Source organism: Psittacula echo (genome assembly GCF_963264785.1).
Source record: "Psittacula echo genome assembly, chromosome: 12".
In the NCBI taxonomy this organism is placed as follows: domain Eukaryota; kingdom Metazoa; phylum Chordata; class Aves; order Psittaciformes; family Psittacidae; genus Psittacula; species Psittacula echo.
The window spans coordinates 9,423,122-9,440,058 of record NC_137747.1 but is presented as its reverse complement, the minus strand read 5'-3'; the positions used below and the strand labels follow the sequence as shown (position 1 = coordinate 9,440,058).

The 16,937-nt window shown below is 59.4% G+C and overlaps 1 protein-coding gene across 8 annotated transcripts; it reads left to right on the top strand.

Moving 5' to 3' along the window:
• Window positions 1-282: 282 nt before the first annotated feature.
• BCL2L1 (BCL2 like 1) lies at window positions 283-16,556 on the top strand. 8 transcript variants are annotated; one of them, XR_013957865.1, is made up of 4 exons: window positions 709-863; window positions 1,054-1,721; window positions 4,923-5,207; window positions 5,631-14,222. XR_013957865.1 is itself a non-coding variant. In XM_080627831.1 (3 exons), exons 2-3 carry the CDS (start codon window positions 1,167-1,169, stop codon window positions 5,070-5,072), a joined length of 705 nt encoding a protein of 234 aa, XP_080483957.1. In that variant the 5' UTR covers window positions 283-411; window positions 1,054-1,166; the 3' UTR covers window positions 5,073-14,222. The 8 variants fall into 8 exon arrangements, 7 of the variants coding, with proteins under 7 accessions (XP_080483957.1, XP_080483960.1, XP_080483956.1 ...); XM_080627831.1 differs by lacking the exon at window positions 709-863 and adding an exon at window positions 283-411 and having other exon boundaries at window positions 4,923-14,222; XM_080627834.1 differs by lacking the exon at window positions 709-863 and adding an exon at window positions 396-411 and having other exon boundaries at window positions 1,059-1,721; window positions 4,923-14,222.
• Window positions 16,557-16,937: the final 381 nt, after the last annotated feature.

The window sequence follows — 16,937 nt, the reverse complement described above, 5'->3', positions numbered from 1 at the left end:
CGATGCGGAAGCAGCCCGGGGACTGCTGAGCGGGCCGAGGCCCGGCGGCGCTCCCGGCGGCTCACGGCGGCGCTGCCAGCCGGGCCCGCGGGGTAGGGGCGGGAGCGACCCGGACGCTCCACCGGCCGTGAGGTGAGGGGCGGAGTGGGGCAGGCCTTGAGCGACGCGATGCTCAGCCAATGGGAGAGCTCGCTTCCAGGCCCCGCCCCGCGCGGCTTTCCCGGCGGCTGATTGGTTGACGGTGAGGGGCGGGTCCCGTGCTCACCGCCCCGCCCCGGTACGGCGGCCGCGAGGGGCGGGACGGCACCGGGAGGGGGGAGGCTGCCCCCTGCTGGCCGCCCCCTGCCGCCTCCCGCCCCGGTCCCGGCGGCAGCAGGGCCCGAACCGCAGCGACCAACCGGAACCGCTCCTGTAAGAGCCGGGTGGCAGCGGCGTCCCCGCGCTGAACGTGCCCCGTGAGCCCGGCCCTGGCGGCGAGGGCTCGCCGGTTTGCGGCCGAGCGAGGGGCTTCGGGGATGGGGGGGGGCTGTGCCGGGTGCAGGGGGTGCGAGGGTGACACCGCGGTTATCGTCACACCGGGCCCCTCTCGGGGCTGCCGTAACCCTTGGCAACGCCGCTTGCCCGCTTCCGCCGGCAGCCGTTGGGCAACGCCGGCGGAGGGGGGCGGGGGGAGCCGAGCCCTTTAACGGGCGGGGCGGGGGGCGGGGCTGCCTCCGCCTCCGCTGCGCTCCGGGACTGGCGGAGCGCGGCCGGGCCGGCCCGCAGCCAGCGCAGCGCCAGAGCCGCCTCCCGCAGCCCGGCCCGGCCCGGCCCGCAGCCGCCTGCCCGCAGCCGGTGAGACCCGGGGGCTCCCTGGGGTCCAGGTTGGTTTCCCGGGAAGGGAAGGGGGGGAGATGGCAGCCGGTCCTTGGTGCAGCTCCGATCCGGTGGCCCTGAGTCACGGCAGAAAGGAGCTCGGTTTAACGATGAGCTGCCCGCATTAGCGGGCCGGTGCATCTCGGAGCTATGGCATTAACCGTTTCTTTGCCTCTCTCCTCTGCTGTGTGTGCAAAGGTCAGATGCTCCCATCGGCGCTGCAGAACAAGAGCGGGGTCGAGAGAGCTGCTGAGTGCTGATCTGTGCGTGCTCCGGACCATGGACTCATTGAGGGCGCCCCAGGTGTGAAAATGTCCAGCAGCAACCGGGCGTTAGTGATTGACTTTGTGTCCTACAAGCTCTCGCAGAAGGGCCACAGCTGGAGCCAGCTGGAGGAGGAGGATGAGAACAGGACGGACTTTGCAGCCGAGGAGGTGGAGATGGACGGCGTTCTCAACGGGAGCCCCTCCTGGCACCCGCCCGCCAGCCACGTAGTGAATGGAGCCACCGTGCACCGGAGCAGCCTCCAGGTCCACAACATGGTTCAAGCGGCCGACGTGAGGCAGGCGCTGAGAGAGGCAGGGGATGAGTTTGAGCTTCGGTACCGGCGGGCGTTCAGCGACCTCACGTCCCAGCTCCACATCACCCCTGGCACCGCATACCAGAGCTTTGAGCAGGTAGTGAATGAACTCTTCCGCGATGGAGTGAACTGGGGGCGCATCGTGGCTTTCTTCTCCTTCGGAGGAGCCTTGTGTGTGGAGAGCGTTGACAAGGAGATGCGGGTATTGGTGGGACGCATTGTGTCTTGGATGACCACCTACTTGACCGACCACCTAGATCCCTGGATCCAGGAGAATGGCGGATGGGTAAGATCTTCTCCCTGCCTGTGTCTTCCCTCGCTCCGGGCTGGCAGTGGTGCTGGTCAGACCAGCAGTGTTTGTGTTAACTCATGTCCTAGACCTTGGAGGGACATCAAGGGGCGCCTGGCCTTTCCCTCTGTGCTCTTATCACTCTGCCCCAAAAGGGTCAGTCCACTGCAGTGACATAGTTTATGCTCAGATGTGTCCTTCTCCATCCCTGTTTGTTCTCCTTCTCCCTGTACGTTACGTAAAAGATCTGTTCTCCAGGAGTCTCTGGGAACTTAATGTCACCCAAGCTTGTTCTTCAAGCAGGAGCTCTTGGGCATGTTCCTGGTGTCATTTAACAGCAGGGAGTGGAGCTTCCTCCTCTCCTGGCACCCTATGTGTGATTTACTGAGGTAACAGCGACTTCATTCTGGAGTCAAGACTTTGGTTTTTGCCGTGCTAACAGGGAAGGGACCCCCCAGCACCTCCTGGGGGGTTGGTGGCTGCTGGGGCCTGAGGTGGGGACAGCCTCCACCCTGGGGAGCTGCTGGACCTGCAGCTGCTTCCCGCTTGGCAGGGAGTGATGCTCCCAGCTGCCCCAGCAGCAAACCCCTCAGCTCCCTCCCGGTGGTGAGGTATTACCATGAATAAGCATTTCTCCAGGAAGCATTCCTGGGATGCCAGGTCCGGCTGTGCCATGCTGCTGGGAACAGGAGGTCTGTGACCTACAGATGTCTTCAGTTTTCTTTCTGCTGCTGCATCTCAGTGGTTCCCTGCTGGTGTAACCTTTACCGGCACCCACTGGGAAGAGTTCAAGCTGTCAGGCAGGGAGTTGCCTCACTGGTGAGCTGAGGCCTTCAGCCCTCCTCATCCGTCAGCAGGGCCCTGCACCTCGGGAAGGAGCAGGAACCTTGGAGCTTTGCACCCTCCTGATAAAGGAGAGGTACAGGAGCCCCAAAGAGCTCCCAGCTCCTTGCACCCGGCTGGCCATGCTGGGGACCCCGGAGAAAGGAGCACCCATGGAAAAGGAGCACCCAGGGAGAAGGAAGCTGTTCACCCACGGTGCAAGAATTCCAGGAATGTGGCTGCCCTGGGGCACTGCCTGGGTGGGGCTGCCCAGGCAGGGGAGTTTCGATTAATAATGGGATCTGCTGCCCATTTCATCAGGCTCTATGTGGCCCATTAGCTCTCTCATCCTGCACATCCCCCTGGCCAAATGCTGAGTTCCTTCCCCCTCCCCTCTGGTTTTGGCTTTTAAAGGCACAGATTAGTCTTGGCGTTGAGCGCTGAGATGGAGGTTTCTCCCGCGGAGGGCGGCTGTTGCTGGTGGTGACGGATTGGGCTGTATCCTGGAGACCCGGCGATAATGCAATCTGATTTTTTGTAAATGAACTCTCGGGGGGGGGGGGGGTGGATTTAGATTAAATCAGTGGTGGAAAATCCCTGCTCCTGCGCGCAGGGAATGGAGCCCCTCCTCCCGCCTCCCCACCCCCAGCCAGGCTCGTCCATTTTTTGTCTGTCTGTCTCTAAATTAATCGTTTGGAGCAAATATTTGTTCAACAGATTGCGGAGGGGTCAGGACTCCTCTTTATCTGACCCTCCCACCAGCGCTGCCTTTGAAGATCGCCATTCCCTGTGTTTCCCACCCAAGGGAACAACCTTGCTCCCTTCTTCTAACCTTGAACGGGGCTTCTGACTGCGCTGCTCAGGCTGTGCTGTTGCCTGACGGGGACCCGGGCAGGGTGGTAAAGGCTGTAGTGGGGAGAATCCACCCCACCACCATAAAACTTCAGCACTGGGCAGCTTGTTTGATGTCTCAGTAGCTTTCCTCTGTGCTGAGGTTTCACGGTGTCCTTTTTGGGGCAGCTGTGCCACTCTACATGAAGGACAGCGCAGCAGCAGTGGGTCTAAGGGATATATATCTCATATAAGGGCTCCCGAGTGCCTCACACATGGGGATGCTTCACTTTGCTCTCACTCGCCTCCAGCTGCAGGCACAAAAGCAGTGGCCTGCTGCCAGCTCTCCCTGCAAGTGCCACCCTGCACTTGCTGTGATGGAGGGTCCCTCTCCTGCCACCCTGTTTGCACAGGGAGCCTGTTTGGTGCATTGAGCTGTTACAGCCTGTCCCATGCAAACAAAGCTCTCCCGAGAGGTGCAGCAGGCAGGTCCTGAGAGAGGGATGCAAGTTGTGGCAGGCCCTTGGTTTGTGCTCTGCAGCGCTGCAGCATTGCTCTTCCTGGAAAGCCCCACTGAGAGAGGGAAGGAGCGTGGCTGCATCCCAAGTGTTGCACAGCCTGGCTGCGTAGGAAGCTCTTTCATTCCCCACCAGAGGAACAAAGGCGAGCGTAGGATGGCAGCGGGATGCAGGTTGCCTTTGGAGGGGCCTGTTGAGGCTGTTGTGTGCTGGGCTGCAGCAGTTCTCTTGTAAAGGCTGCTTTGAGGCGAGGGGGAAATGGTAAATCTCGCTGTGGTGTGAACGTGGGTGTGTTTTGTCACGTTTGCTGGCTCTTGGGTTGCCTCCTCTGCAATCTGGCACTGTGAAAACAAACAAACAAGAACAACCCGAGGGGGGCATTTACTAACGGCCAGAAGGGAGCTGCTGCCTCTGTGAGCCATCAGCACCAAAGAGGAGGCTTTTCTGGGGCAGGTGCTTTGGCCAGGACCAGGTCCCATTGACTGTGAAGTTCAAACATTGATCTCAGTGGGGATGGGGAATCGTGAGGGGAGGAATCTGGTGGGGTGGGAGCCCGGCAGGCAGAAAGGTACTGACCGTGCTTAATCTGTGTGAGAGGGAAGTGAGCAGGAGCTGCTGCCTGGCTGTGCCCCTCCAGGGGATGACAGCTTCTCCTTTGAGGCTAAATCAGAGTGGGCTTGAAAGAGGGTGTTCTGTGAGACTGGGAGCTGGAACTGCGGACCCAGAGGCAAGAGGCTTCCTGTTTCCATGCGTATGATGGGGACCAGCATGAAGGGGCAGTGTCAGGCTGGGATGGAGAGCAAACAGCATCTTTGTCACCAGTCTGTGGCATCTGAATCCTGACAAACTGGGCCAGGCTGAAGGAACACAGAGTGCTTCCCATGTCGGCTCTGTGCATCCCGGGCTCGCAGCCAGCCCGTAGTGCTGGGATGTATGTGTTGTGTCGCTCTGTGCTGGACTGGAAGCTCATGGTTCTGTTCGGGGAAAACCCTTAGCAGATTGAATAGAACCATCTCATTTTATACAGATGGGTCACTCGAGGGATACAGAACTGGCTGGATGGCCGCACGCAAAGAGTTGTGGTCAATGGCTCGATGTCCGGCTGGAGACCAGTAACGAGTGGTGTTCCCCAGGGATCGGTGCTGCGACCGGTCTTGTTCAACATCTTTGTGGGTGACATGGACAGTGGGATTGAGTGCGCCCTCAGCAAGTTTGCTGATGACACCAAGCTGTGTGGTTCAGTTGATCTGCTGGAACAAGTCCAGAGGAGGCCATGAGGATGATCAGGGGCTGGAGCACCTCCCATATGAAGGTAGGCTGAGAAAGTTGGGGCTGTTCAGCCTGGAGAAGAGAAGGCTGCATGGAGACCTCAGAGCAGCTTCCAGTACCTGAAGGGGTCCTATAAGGATGGTGGGGAGGGACTCTTCATTAAGGACTGTAGTGATACGGATTCAAACTTAAACAGGGGAAGTTCAGATTGGATATAAGGAAGAAGTTCTTTACTGTAAGGGTGGTGAGGCACTGGAATGGGTTGCCCAGGGAGGTTGTGAATGCTCCATCCCTGGTGGTGTTCAAGACCAGGTTGGACAGAGCCTTGGGGGGCATGGTTTAGTGTGAGGTGTCCCTGCCCATGGCAGGGGGGGTTGGAACTGGATGATCTTAAGGTCCTTTCCAACCCTGACTATTCTATGATTCTGTGATTTTGTATCTTTTACATTTTCTTCTTGAATGATAGGAAATGACTCAGCCTGTGTCATATGACAGCACAGCTGGGATTGCATCCTGGGCTCCTGCTCCAGCCTCCTCAATGGTTTCAGGTTGAGAGCCAGCCTTTGGTTCTCAGCTCTCTTCTCTGCCCAGGTATCCCGCACACACCCTCCCTGCAGCCACCACGTTACCTGGGTGATCCCAGGTGCTCCAGGATCCTCACATCTTCTCAGTCCAAGCTTTTTGGGCAGCGTGGGATAAGCACAGGTTTGAATTGTGCTGCTGTTGTCCACCAAGATTACTTTACAGCCTGGATCCCTGCAGCTGGGATGATGCCCCCACTGTCATCACCTGCTTGGGATGAAAAGAGCACTGTCCTCCTGCCAGCCTTGTCCCATTGCAGGACTGGGGATCCCTCCCTGGCCATGGGAACTGGCAGGGCCTTGGCTCGGGCTGTCCCAGGTTGCTCTGTCCTCACTGAAGGCTGCTCTGGCCTGAGCCTGCAGATCCCTGGCAGCTCCTCACCCTGCCTGCGACCTGGGAGGCTTTTCTGCAGCGCTCTCCAGGAAATGCCATTGGAATGACTTCCACTGCAGCTTCCTGCCCGGCCCGCAGCAGCATTCCTGCTGCTGGAGCGAGACCCACGCAGAGGCGAGTTTCAGAGCTCTGCTCTTCACCCTGCTCGCTCGGTTCTCCTTCGCTGGGGCCCTGCCCTGGTTTTCCTCGCTCCCTCTGGGTGTGCGGTGCAGTTTGCTTACGTTCCTTAGATCTGTGATCAGAGCAAGGGCCTGCAAGGCAAAGCCCCAGAGCCCATCCGGGGCTCAGAGCAGCCCACTTAACCCCGTGCTCTTCCAGCAGAAGGGATTGTGTTTCCTTCCCTCCCAGGGGAGCTGCTGGGAACTGGGATTTGTAAAGCACTCCGAGGTTCTTTAATCCGGAGGATGGAGTGTCATGTAAAAAAAGACCTGTGAAATAATTAACAGAGTGTTTGGTGCTGCTCTGTGTTCACAGCTGCTCCTGGTAATCTCAGTCTTCTCCATCACCCTGCTCCTCTCTGAAGCAGGCTCTGCATCTCCCTGCACGCTGACTGGGCTCTCTCCCCATTCAGAAGCAGTTGGGTGTCCCACCACAGCACAAGTAGAGGGAGCAATGTGCTCTTTTCCCCTGTGGAAGCTGCAGCTTTCTGTGGGTTTTTGGGGTGCTGCAGCTGATGGAGCTCCTGTGTGATCTGTGATGTGGTTTAACCCCGGGAGCAGCAATACTCAGCCCGGGTGCAGGCTGAGCGATGCTCCAAGGCCTTTGCTGGAGCTCCTCTCCTTTGTTGTGTACCCAGCTGCTGGCAGCTGAAGGCACGGTCCCATCTCGACATTGCAGGGAGCATTTCTCTAGCAGCTCTTTCCCCACTAGCTGTAGTGCTGGAGTATTCCCAGGAGGAGCTGGGGGAAGGGAAGGGATGGATATCAGTTGTGGAAGTGTTGCAGACCTGCTGAACCGCGAGGTGAGGGATTAGCAATGGAGCAGGAAGGGGCTGGGGGAGCTGCTCCCCTCCCCACCAGTGACCCTGATAGCAGAGGGGCTTTGACCTCCTGCTGGCTGATTCATGGGTGAAGGAATGCTCTGCTCCGCAGTGGCCCTGCCTTGGGGTGGCAGGAAGCAGCCACACTCCTCCTCCCCACTCCCAGAGGTTACCCTGAAACGCTATTGTTCTGAGCAACTAAAGATTAACACGGATAATGAAAGGCATGAAAGGGAAACGGCTCCCTCAGTGCCAGGGCACTCCTTGGTTCACTGCCCTGGCCTTGGACAGGGAAACTGTTCCTGCTCCCTGCTCCTCACCTGAAGGATATGCAGAGGGGTGTTTGGCACAAGATCTCTCCACAGTCCCGCTCCCAATCACCCTTGAAATGCCAAGGGATTGAATCAAGGCATGTGCTTTGTGCTTCCCCACAGTGCACCATGGAGGGGACACCGGGGCTTTGCCGCTCGCACCGGACTGCGGGCGAGGGTGACTCTTGGCCACGGCAGCAGCCAGGCCCGGTGGGGTGAGGGTGCGGAGCCGTTGGCAGATGGCTGCAGATGGGTTCACCGGGGCGCAGGTGTGGCTTTGGGAAGCTGCCTTCTAAGAGAGACATCAGTTTTGAACCCAGGAGGCTTGGGGGGCTGAGCCGCGGCTCCGCGCGCTGGGGAGCTGTGACCTACTTGTGCTCTGGAAACGCTTGAGTTCTTTATAGTTGGGTATTTTGCTTATTTGCTCCTCATGTTTAATTTAGTTACAAGAAAGAAGGATCCGAGGGCTGAGCAGTGCTGGGAAGGAGGGCCATGCCTGCAGGCAGGAACGCCGGCCGCAGCTCCTGCGGGCAGGAAGCATCTCTGCAGCCGCCCGTGTCTTCCTTCGGACACGTGCTCACGTGTACCAGCCCAGTGCTGTCTCTCAGGATCTCTTTAATGGGAAACCCAGCACACTCATTGCTGCTGCTGCTGCCTCCAGGGTAGGGAGGGAGGGAGGAGCAGGATTCAAAGCTTTAACCAGAGAGGCCATGGGGACTGTTTGAACACGGTGCTGTAACTGCTCTGCCTTCCCTCTGCTACTGCGAGCAGGGTGAGCACGGTGTTTCGGGAGGCTTTGGGATGGTTATTCTCTCAACCAATACTTGCATTCATGCCGCGAGCCCAAGGCGGGGTAATAGGCTGTATGTGCAAAGGGGAAGTGCAGGGGTCTGTGCAATTCCCTTGGGGAGAGCTGCTTGAATTTATTGCATTATCCTCCTTCCTGCTCAAGCTCGTGTTTGAGCTGTGTCTGCAGACGTAGTTCTGACTTAAGTACATCCAATTAGTAGCTGGCTTCTGGAAGCAGCATCCTGCTGGGGTACATGAGCCCAGGAGATCAGGAGCATCCAGTGGGAGCAGGGCCAGGCTCAGCCATTCTGCTCCTGATCTGGGATGGACCCAGAGCTCCCCATTCCTGAGCTCAGGGGGAAAGCGAGGCAAAAACAAAGAGCAGGCAGGTTCTCCCTGTCCCACTGCCAGCTGGGTGCTCAGGACTGAAACCAAGCACTCCAAAACGTGACAGCAGGGCAGCAGACAGGGCCTGGAGCAGGAGCTGCTCATAGGTGTGAGAGGGGTGACGGGCAGAGCCATGCAGGGACCTACTGGGGGTAGGACTGTGCCCGACAGGAGGGAGCTTCTGCTTCCTGAAAGAGCATGGAAGGGTTTTCCTTCTACAGGAGGGCAAAGGGCTCTTTAGGAAGCTCAGAGAAGAGGCCTGGGCTGGCACGGTGCTGGTTTGGGTTGAATGCAGCTGATGCCACGCTCAGGTGGAGCAGCACAGCTGTGTGCATCACTTCGTTAGTTCTCCACACAATACCAGTCCCATCTGCACCTCAGGCTGGTTCGGGCCATCACTGGGGCTGAGGAAGGCTGGAGCCAGCACGAGTGTTGTGCAGGGCTGTGGCAGTGTGTGCCATTGCTCTGTGTGTGACTCGTGGTGAGCTGGCTCCGGGTTCGGGCTGGGTGTGTGTGTGTGGGCCTGGGTAGTGGCTGGGTGACACACAGCTTACGTATGGAGAAAATGAGCTCTTGCTACCTGTAAAAGAGCCATAATGGTGTTCCAAGTGCTTCCATCCTGTAATGACATGGCTCACCAGTGTGGTAAACTTGCCGGAGAGCTAATACCTTTTATTAGAGCAACTGACCTCATTTAGAAGCTTCCAGTGCACCAGCCAGTGATTATTGCGTGCAACAACACGTATGGAGGAGCCCAGGGCAGGGCACAAAGTCTCCTTCTCGTGCTGCATCCCTCTCTCCAGCCTGTGCTGCATCAGCTGCTGCCTCCACTGCTTCCTGCCCTCCAGCCAGCAAGGAGCTTGCTAAAAGGGACTTGGTGGCTTGAATCATTTGAGATTTCATGTGGACTAACAGGAAGTGAAAACAGAATGAGGACATCTTCCTGCACCTCCACCCTTTCCCCTTTTTCATTCAAGTGGCATGGAAGAATTACAGCAGCCTCGTGAGGTGCTGGAGCTGAAGTGGGAAGTGGGGAGGCTGCTCCGGGGTGCATGAGGATGAATGGCTTGAGGTGGGAGAGCCCTGTGGGACCCATCTCCTCTGGGGCCTGTCCTTGCACCTCGCCTCACTCCCTCAGGCTCTGGTGATGGTGCTGTTCCCCGCAGGGTGGGTTTGGGTGAGGCTCCCGGTGCTATTAAGGACCAGGACCAGGATGTGTTTGCATCACAGCTCAGCCCCTGGCTGGGAGGGAAGGTGGCTCCGCGGTGGCCACACACGAGCACATCCCGTCCCCTCGGCGCAGGTTTCCCCATGGTTACACAAGGGCAGATTGCACAGGAGCTGTTGACGTCCGGGAGCAGCGATGACAAGGTGAAAATGGAGCTGTGTGCCCCGACCCAGGGACCCTGCCGAGGTGCCTGTGCCCGGTGCAGCGAGCAGATAACCATGAAATGAAAGCCTGAGCCCTCCCCTGCCCCCCGAGCGCGCCCCTCGCACAAAGGCTCTGCTGCGGGGCTCAGACACCATCTGTCCGGTGGGGAGAAGCATCAGAGAGACCGTCTTTCCTGGGACTATTCCACTTAATGCCCTTTGGAAAACAATCCCATTCCCAGCAGGTGCTAATCTCTTGAGTGGATCCGGCTCAGCCAATGTGTTCTTTGTCCCGCAGCCGCGCCGCTGCCGAGCGTGCCCAATCCTGGTGCTTCCGCACCTTTGGGAGCCCTCAGCCCCATTAGTTCCGGGAGAAACACTGATGAAAGATGGATGCAAGTGGATTAGTCACTGGCACCAGCTCCAGCTGGAACGCACATGAATGTTTCAGGAGGTTTCTGGAAGGGAGAGCGCAATTCCCGGCTCTCCGTGTCGTGCTGTGCGCAGCGTCTCCCGGGGCAGGGACGGGGGTCAGAGCTGTCACTCTCACCCCTTTCATGTGCTTGGGAAATGCTGGAATCGTGCTGAATGGTGCAGGGTTAGTGCAGGTCCCCTGGCGCTGGTGATGGAACCAGTTTGACAGGAGCTGCTGCGGCGAGGATTAGGGCTGGAATGTGCGAGTGAGGGCTTGGTTCTGCTTGGAAAAGAGCTGGCTCTGGCCCTCACCAGGCAGAAACCCCGCAGGTTTGTTGGGCTGAGGTCCCCAGGACAGCCTCCATCCCTGATGGCGAGGGGCTTGGCCAGCCAGGAGGAGAGCAAGGCAGGGATGTGCTTATTCTCTTAACCCCTTCGAGTTTATGGCTGCATCCCTCAGCATTGCCAGCTCCACACAATGCAGAGCCCTGGAGCTTGGGCTGGGGCAGCAGCACCCAGCAGCATCCCAGCATCCGCAGCACCCCAACACTGTTCCCAGGGCAGGAGATGCAGCAGGCGAGTGGCATTCCCTGCCATTGTCATGGAGATCAGCAGCTGCTTCCCTGGAGGTCTCCATTTGCATAACAGTTAGAGCTGGGTCTCTGGAGCATTTGCACCTGCACTGTGCTGTCCCCAGAGCCCCTTCATGTCCCCATGTCCCCAGAGCCTCTTCCCCTCCCCATTCTGAGCCTGCCCAGCATTCTGGTGGGGATCAGGGTGGGGATCTGGAGAAGCTCCGAGGCCTCTGCCTGGGATGGCAGGTTTCCATAGGCATGCTCCCGATACTGCAGGCAATGCTGCATGATGGTGTGGGCCCCTTCCTGTCCCTGCTGCTCTTTCTTCAGGCCTGGGCTTCAGACAGGGCTGGGGGTGATGGGGACAAGCATGGGTGCGGTGTTAGGGTGGAGGGAGGACCTCCAGGGTGTCCCTTCCATTTCCATAGCACAAAGGGACCCGACCCGTTGAGCTGTGCTTACAGGATCCTAATAGCGGCCTTTGGGAATAGTTCTGTTTTCTTTCTTTCCTGAAGGATCATCTCCTTTCCCCCCTGTTGTAGCTCCAGGTTCACATATGCCGGTCCCATGTGGAGAGCTGGCAGCCTGCAGGGGCTCGGGGAACAGGCTGCTCCATGCAGGGCTTTGTGTGCTCTGTGCCTAGCTCCTGCCTTGCTTTTTCCACGCTTGGGGCACTGCTCAGCACAAAACTGTTCCCAGCATCTCATTAACAAATGCCTGGTCATGCAGATGAGTGCTCCTGGCTGGAGAGCAGTGTCTGACCCCTCAGCAGTAACACAGCTGCAGTTACAGCCAAGGTAGAACAGCAACAGCCTTGTTTGCAAGTGAAACATGGCCTCATGACGAGAGTGCTGGGCTGGGAGGCAGATGCTGCGGCTCATGCAGCTCTAGGGCAAGCACTTAACTTTTGCACTTCTGTCGGTCCACGTGGGAACAGTCCTGATGTATCACATGGGAGGCTTCTGATAAAACACGTTGGGCTTCTGGGGTGGGAGAGGCTCCTGTATGTACTGAGCTGGTTCCTGTTCCTGGGACACCCCCAGGCAGGGTCAGGGGGAGCTCTGTCGCTCCTGGGGTCGGTCTCTGTGTTGAAGCTGAGTGCCACTGTGAACAGCTTTACAAGGGCCTGTAGGGACAGGCCAAGGGGAATGGCTTTAACCTGCCAGAGAGGAGACTGAGATGAGCTCTTAGGCAGAAGCTCTTCCCTGTGAGGGTGCTGAGGCGCTGGCACAGGGTGCCCAGAGAAGCTGTGGCTGCCCCATCCCTGGCAGTATTCAAGGCCAGGTTGGACACAGGGGCTTGGAGCAAGCTGCTCCAGTGGAAGGGGTCCCTGCCCGTGGCAGAGATTGGAGCTGGAGGAGCTTTAAGGTCCCTTCCAACCCAAACCAGGCTGGGATTCTATGAATAGTCCCAGTAGAGCCCGTATCTGCCCTTTCTGCTCTGCCCCTGGCTCACAAGAGACCAGACAATGTCGTTCATTGCAACATCTGCTTCCTTCGTGGTTCAGTGTCACTGAATCTTCTTCCCCCAAGTGATGGTTCTTACCTTGAAGGAGGAACCTGCTCTGCTCTCCCTTAATGGGATCCAGCAGCGGTTCCCCCTCCACTCAGCTGGGGAAGCTCTTGGGCAGTGCTGGTGAATGAAAGCAGCTGAACCTCGGGGGGGGACACCCGCAGGAGACTGAACCGTTGTGTTTCCCTTCCCCTTTCCAGGATGTGAGCTCGGGCTCAGCTGCACCTCGTGCTCCTGAGAGCACTTTGGGTCAGAGCTCTCCTCAGTACCGCAGTGTTGTCACTGGGCACGGCTTCAGGAGCTGCTGCATCCTCCCTGGTGCTGGGCTGCATTCCGGGGCACTGCAGGTGTCTGGAGAGCCTTTGGCACTGCAGAACCTCCCTGCCCAGCTCTGCAGGGTCCTGGGCACTGCTGGAGTCTGATCTCCAGGTTCTCTCTCCCTGCACACAGCAGAAGCATCCGGAGAGAGCCCCTTCCCCAGTGAGTGCTGCTTTAGGCTCCAGCAAGCAAACTCCTTCCCCAGTGCTGGGTGGAGGGGGGAGGCAAAGCCAGGGGAAGCCCTTTACGTAGACATCACACTGCTTCCTCATTGCCTGGCCCCGAGCATCCTCCTCTTGGATGGTGGGGAAGGGGATGTGACAAGTGTTTGGTGGTGGAACAGCCTGTCCTGTTCTGTCCTATGCTGTCCTGTCCTATGCTGTCCTGTTCTGTCCTGTGCTGTCCTGTCCTCTCTGGGTGGAAGGGCCGGCGGGCATGCGGGACGGGCGGCTGGAACACTGCAATGCTGTTGGGACCCTGCGGTGCTGTTGCTACCACAGTCCTTGTGATCGACTCAGGAATTCCAAGTATTTCCTCTCAGATAAAGGTGACTGGGGAAGGCCAGAAATATCCGGACGTGTCTGGGCAAGCCTGAGGTCCTAGCACCGATCTCAGCACCGAGAGGGCAGGATCGGTGCTGGGAGTCCTGAGCTTCAGGTGCAGGGCCCGGGGCCGTGTGGGAACCCAGCAAGCTGCCGTTCCCTAACCTTCAACCCGCTCCCAGGACGGAAGGGAGGCCGCTGCTGCCTGTTTCCCACTGCCCCTACTCTGGGATGGCCGTTCCCAGCGGTCACATCTGGGATCGCAGTCGTGCCGGGGCTCCTGAGGGAGGGCACTGCTCCCTCCTCCGGGTCCCTGCAGCCCCAGCTGCATCCCAGCATCTGCTGCTCCCTTCCCGGGGGAAGGAGAGGGATTCGCATCCCCTCCCTGCTCTCCTCTGCCTGTAGCACCCGATAGCTCCCGCTGCCCCCTCTGCATTTATCTCTTGCTCAGCAAACACTTCCTTTTCTGAGAAGCAAGGCCCCAAACCTCACTTCTTGGAAGCGCCTTTCACCCCCCGCTCACTCGTGGCACACACCATGGAGGGCAGCAGCCGCTGCCAGCTGGCTCGGGGGCCCTCTCCTGGTGCCTGCCCAGCGCTTGGCTGTCCCTTCCTTCCACCTCTGCCATCCCCATTGGTGGTGATGTGTGGGGCTTCCAGTGGGGCTGACCTTAACGAATCCCTCGGAAAAGTGGCTTTCCCTGGGGAAAAAGGAGGGCGCAGCCTTCCCTTTGTTCCTCCCTGGATAGCCCCTGTGTGTGAGCCACTGGCCTGCCCACCCCGGGATGCTGTGCAGCACCTTGAAGGCACTGGCAGGCTGGTGGGAAGTGAGCTCCTGCCATGCTGTGTGGAGTCATGGGGATGGTGTCATGTCCCTGGAGGGGACTCGGGCTGAGCAGTGATGTGCCCTGCGGTGAGTTACCAAAGTCCCTGCGGTCCCAGCACCCTGCCCAACATCTGCTGATACCTGCTCATGGTCAAGGGGGGTCTTGAGATGCTGGAGATGGTGCTTGGGGGGGAGAGGTGGTGCTGAGGTGCAGGGGTGGTTGTTCAGGTACCCTGAGGCAGGAGGCCTGTGGCCAAGAAGAGGGGCACATCATGCTCCCTTTCAGCAGCCATATGTGTTGCACACCTTGCTGTCAAAAAGCTGTGTGTTTGTGGCAAGGTGAGGAGGTAAGCACATGCTGTGACCACGCTGGGGCTGTTTTGGAGGAGTGAGAGCACTGGTACCATCTATCCATGAGTGATGGAGGGGCACCTGCCTAAAGAGGTTCTTGATCCCAGATGTGATCCAGGCACTGAACACCTGCAGGTCCTGTGACAGTGACTGCAGGTCTTTGTGGGCTCTGGGCAGGTATGGGAGGCAGTTTGCAGGCAGAGCAGGCAGGGATGGCAGGGCAGGCAGGGATGGCAGGGCAGGCAGGGATGCCAGAGCAGGCAGGGATGCCAGAGCAGGCAGAGATGGCAGGGCAGGCAGGGATGCCAGAGCAGGCAGGGATGCCAGAGCAGGCAGAGATGGCAGGGCAGGCAGGGATGCCAGAGCAGGCAGGGATGCCAGAGCAGGCAGAGATGCCAGAGCAGGCAGGGATGGCAGGGCAGGCAGGGATGGCAGGGCAGGCAGGGATGGCAGGGCAGGCAGGGATGCTGCCCCTGCCTCGGGGAGGCCATGGTGAGTCGTGACACAAGCACAGCGTCAGCTGGGCTTATCTGTGCTTTCCCAGAGCCGCCGGGTTACTGGAACTGCTCTCACTTATCAGGGAGCAGGGACCTTGCTGGGAACATGGGCTCGAGGTGCGACAATGGCGAGCTCCTGCTTGTGCCAGCCTGGGCCCGGAGCCTGGAGCTCAGCTCCAGCTCCTCCAGCCCTGGGGCTCCTGCTCAGCCCTGATAACCCTGGGAGCTGCTGGGGCTAAAGGCCCCTGCGCATGGACCCCTCCTTCCCTGGGGACCTGAGCAGCCATTGACCGGTGATCCATGGTCCCTGGCTGAGCAGAGGGTGGCTCCAAGCCGTGAGTGCTGCATGGGTGCAGGGGCAGACATGCTCTCCGATGCTCTTCTCTGCCCCCATCTCCCATAGTCCAGGCCATGCCACGTGTCCCAGTGCTGTCACCTGCCTCCCTCAAGGACAGGGGCTGTCGCTCCATTCTTTGCTGTGCCTCTGCTGGGATCTGCCCGGCTCTTGCTGGTGCTGGAGGTGAGGGACTGGAGCCGGCTGGCTCAGACGAGCTGGGCTGGAGTGGCTGCATTCCTGGCCAGGCCTTCTGCTTGGCCGCTCTCCCCAAGGGGAAGGCAGCAGCTTGGTAACCCAGTGTCTGCCTTTGCCACAGGGCTTCCTGAAATCCAGCTCGTGGTGCAGGGTAACCTGTGCCGGCCAGGATGTGGCAGTGCTGGTGGTGATGGGAGGCTCCACTTTGGATGCAAACGGATGAACCCTGTGGGCTCCTGCTCCATCCATGGGCACCAGCCCTGCTGCAGCTCCCCACGCCTTGGCCATGGGGTAAAGCCCAGTGCCCTCCTGCTGTCATGATTTCTATCACACTTTGATGCTCGCAGCACGTGATGGATGCAGCATCTCCCACCCTGCCCGCATGGTGCTCTCCTTGCAAATCCTTCCTGGCATCCCCTTCTCCCATGACTGATCCTGTGCTTCCCCATTGCCCTCTGTGCATGACTCAGAGCAGGGAAGCACACGGCATCTGTCACCCGCCTGCTCCCCGCCACCGCCTTCCTGCCGGCAGGAGCCCGGCAGCATTCCTGCCCCATGCCGTGGGGGGAAGCATCAGAGATGGTCTCTGCTCCGCTCCCAGCCCTCTGCTCACCGCTTCCCTCTTCCCGCAGGAGCGCTTTGTGGACCTCTATGGGAACAATGCTGCTGCCGAGGTGAGGAAGGGCCAAGAGACCTTCAACAAATGGCTCCTGACCGGGGCGACGGTGGCCGGGGTGCTCCTGCTGGGATCCCTGCTGAGCCGCAAGTGAGCGGCCCCGCCGCGGCCCCCCCCATCCACTACACTCCTCCCGAGCACCGAGCCCCGCGGGGCCCCCCCGCGCCCCCTCTCCTCCTCCCTCCCGTTGTGTTTTAAAGGCGCTGAGGCCACGGCAGCACTTCAGCCACCAGCTCCCACGCTGGGGGGACCCGGGCAGGGGGGCAGAAGGTGCCCCCGTCCCCGCAGGGTCCTCCAGGTCACTTGGAAGAGAATAAACAGACTTATTTTTGCATGTGTGAGTGCGTGCGTGTGTGTAGATGTGTCACTAAGGTAAGGTTCCCCAGCCAGAGCGAGGGTCGAGGCTCCCTGCTCCCATCTCAGGCATGCCTAGGCCCTAGGAAGAGGCAGGGCTGCCCCGCTGCGATGGAGCTTCCCTGCAGCATCCCCGTCCCGTCCCTGCTTCCTCCAGGCAGAGCTCATCCCTGTGGTGGAGAGGAGTGAGGAGGAAGAGGCAGAGAGGCTGGAGGCAATGAGCTCTGCCCTCACATCAGCCCCTTTCTCCCCAGACACCAGCTGCTGAGAGCTGATCGCAGTGAGGATGGAGTTTGAGGCTGTGCCCGGTTGAAGGGATCCTCTTCCTCCTCCTCCTCCCTCTGAATGTAAATTGCAGCGGGGCC